This window comes from Silene latifolia, chromosome 3, assembly GCF_048544455.1.
Source record: "Silene latifolia isolate original U9 population chromosome 3, ASM4854445v1, whole genome shotgun sequence".
Taxonomy (NCBI): Eukaryota; Viridiplantae; Streptophyta; class Magnoliopsida; order Caryophyllales; family Caryophyllaceae; genus Silene; species Silene latifolia.
In genome coordinates, this window is record NC_133528.1 from 131165193 (window position 1) to 131168490 (window position 3298).

At 35.1% G+C, this 3298-nt stretch overlaps 1 protein-coding gene across 1 annotated transcript; it reads right to left on the reverse strand.

Annotated features, from left to right (window-relative positions):
* Positions 1–2049: 2049 nt before the first annotated feature.
* LOC141649699 (uncharacterized) lies at positions 2050–2833 on the reverse strand. Its single transcript, XM_074458382.1, has 2 exons — positions 2792–2833; positions 2050–2610 (listed from the first exon to the last, which is right to left on the reverse strand). Exons 1-2 carry the CDS (start codon positions 2831–2833, stop codon positions 2050–2052), a joined length of 603 nt encoding a protein of 200 aa, XP_074314483.1.
* Between the last annotated feature and the right edge of the window lie 465 nt (positions 2834–3298).

Below are 3298 nucleotides of genomic sequence, written 5' to 3' on the forward strand. Positions count from 1 at the left end.
TTGGGTGCTAGCAGCCATCATGCCGACAAAGAAGAAAGTTTTTTGGTTGGACTCTATACATAATCAACCAAACGAGACTTTTAAGCGGTTGATTAATAAGTAAGTTTATAATACTGATTTATTTATAATAACATTATGTTTCAATTTTTATTTATAGCAAAAAGCTCATTTTTGCCCCTAAAAAAATGAGTTTCTGCCTCTTTTTTTTTTTTTTTTTAAAAAAAGGGCCTTTGAGAAGAGAAGAGCTAACGAGCAGGATCAACCCACGAAAGATTCTGATGATGGCCCTAATTTTATTACGATAACAGGGGTACGTGCTCAAATACAATACATTAAGTGCAAAAATCTGTGTTTAATACTAATACAATACCTAAAGTTCAAGATTCTGATGTGAGCCTTCTCTCGTCTGTTTGTTTTTATGTAATAATAGGCCCCTCGCCAGCCGGATAGCATACAATGTGGATACTACGTTTGTCGGTTCATGTTGGAGATTATTAGGCGAAGATATATCCTTATTCCAGAAAAGGTTAGTAATTTAATAATGTGTTTATTACTTTTTTTAAATTAGAGTTGATGTTGTCTTGCTTTTGTCGCTATACCATGATGTTGCTATGCAAAGTATTTGATGTTGTATTGTTACAATAATGTCTTGTCTTTGTTTTTTCCGCAGTATGTAATCAACCCGTCACAAGAGATTCAGCCGTACAAAAGTTTAGATATAGACGAGGTAAGGGACATGTTGGGCAAATACGTCTTAGAAAATAGAAATGCATGATACTCAGAGTTTAGATCAGCTTATTAGTAAATTTTTTGTTGAAGTTAGGGAATGATTAGTTCATGTAAATTTAACTCCTTGTAAGTATATATATATATATATATATATATATATATATATATATATACATATATATATATATATATACATATATATATATACATATATATATATATATATATATATATATATATATATATATATATATATATATGATGATCTTCTTTATTGTGGTTGAATTGAATCTATTGAGTTCGATGAACCCAATCGTGATTTATCTTTAGTCTTTGGTATATGGTGCTGCTGATATATGCAGGTTTTTGAATGGCATGAAACAAATTTAATTTTTAAAAACATTAGGAGTTCGTAATAAAAACGGTTACTAAAAAAACCGTTGTGAATACCTTTCACAACGGTTACTAAAAGAAAACCGTTGTGAATACCTTTCACAAATACCGCGCATAATATTCAACAACAGGTTTTAAACGAAGAACCGTTGTTAAAAGTCTTCACAATTTTGGAGGGAAAGTTACAACAACGGGTTTTAAACAAAGAACCGTTGTTACTACAAATTGCAACAACGGGTATGTAGCATATACCCGTTGTTAAAAGTCTTCACAATTTTGGAGGGAAAGTTACAACAACGGTTATACATATGACAACCGTTATTATATTATTCCCACCAAATTTTTGAAACACTTTCCACAACGGCTTACACGCAACAACAACGGCTTTTAACCGTGGTGAATACTTTCGACAACGGTTTAAGTAAATAATCTAACCGTTGTAAATACGTTTTACAACGGCCGCTTTAACAACGTCCGCTTTTTGTTTTTACAACGGTTTTTACCCGTTGTTATAGCCTGTATCTGTAGTAGTGATATATTATTAAACTAATAAATATATCTAAGTAACATAGATAACACCCAAACCACATACCACCTCTCCCTTACACGGTCCAACTCGTGACGATACACGGTCCAACTTGTGGTCATACACGGTCCAACCCGGTTCTTATTTATTTTGTTTTCTTTTCTTTTTACGACAACAATTATTTTTTTGGTAAAATGTAAGTATTGTATTATAGAAAACGAGAACCATTACAAATTCTGGTGTATACCCAACACCACTTTCATATATCAGGCCTTATAACACGGCCCAATATCCGCTTAAGACAACAAGACATATGAAGACAAAACAAAAAATAGATCTCAACAAACCCGTCTTCATCTTCGCTTTCCCCTCTTTTCCTCTTTTTACTCATCACCAGAAACCTAGATTTCAATCTGTAAATCTCGACACCAAACTCTATCCCGAGCATCCATGGATCTATTAGCAATTCCAGTGACTCTTATTTTCATTTCTATCACTATATTCTGAGCCACTCTCTTAGGTCTGACCAACTTGCCTTCAAACCTGCTTAAATTCCTCTGTCTCCATATTTGATATATTGTTGCATTGAGCACAGCATTCAAAAAGCCTTGTTTCATCTTCGATCCCTTCCTTCTCCATCTCCAATCTATCAGATTCTGGGTTGGGAGATGTAAGTTCAACCAGCACTCAAGTGCAGAAATTACAAGCCTACTATATGCACAATTAAGGAACAAGTGCTCCAAAGTCTTGATTGCATCACCACAGACGAGACATGCATCATTATCCACTATCCCTAAACTTTTAAGCTTCGCATTAGTATTCAGGCTTTGATGTTGATATATCCAAACAAGCATTGCGTGCTTAGGTACAATCCATTTATTCCATATATATTTACTCCATTGGACTTTTTCTCCCTTATCCCTCAACCAGTCGTACCCCTTGGCTATAGTGTACTCATGGCCCTGTAGAGTATTTGAAACATTATTCTGATATGCTTCTGCCAATTTCTCTTTGATCTGGCACACCTTCCTCCAATATCAGCTTGAGTCATCTGGTGGGGTATAGGTATTCAAATCATTATCCTTAAGATAAATGTGTGATACCCATTTAACCCACAGATGATCAGATTTGGATGTCACCCACCATACCAACTTCCATATAGCTGCCTTTTCCATACACTGTCATTTTTAAGCCCCAACCCACCCTTCTTCATAGGCCTGCAAATTTTCTCCTAGGAAACAAGAGGAGTTCTCAAATATTCCACTCCCCCATCCCATAAGAAATTCCTGCAAATTCTTTCTATCCTTGCAATAACTCCACTAGGGAGGATTAACATGGAAGCCCAGTAGTTATGGAAGGTTTTTAGAACTGCTTTGATTAGAACAAGTCTCCCTGCATAGGATAACTTCCTTGTCCCCAACCCTCTGATCTTTTTCATGAGCTTGTCAATCAGAGGCATACAATCATTAGCATTGAGTCTAGTTGTCTTGATGGGAACCCCCAGATACCTAAAAGGTAAACTACCTTCAATCAAACCAAAAACCTGCAAAATATCAGCTTTCAAGTCTTCTTTAACCCCATTGAAATAGGCATTTGATTTGCCTTTGCTCATGTTTAATCCAGAAGACTTAGAAAAGGTAGAAAATGTTT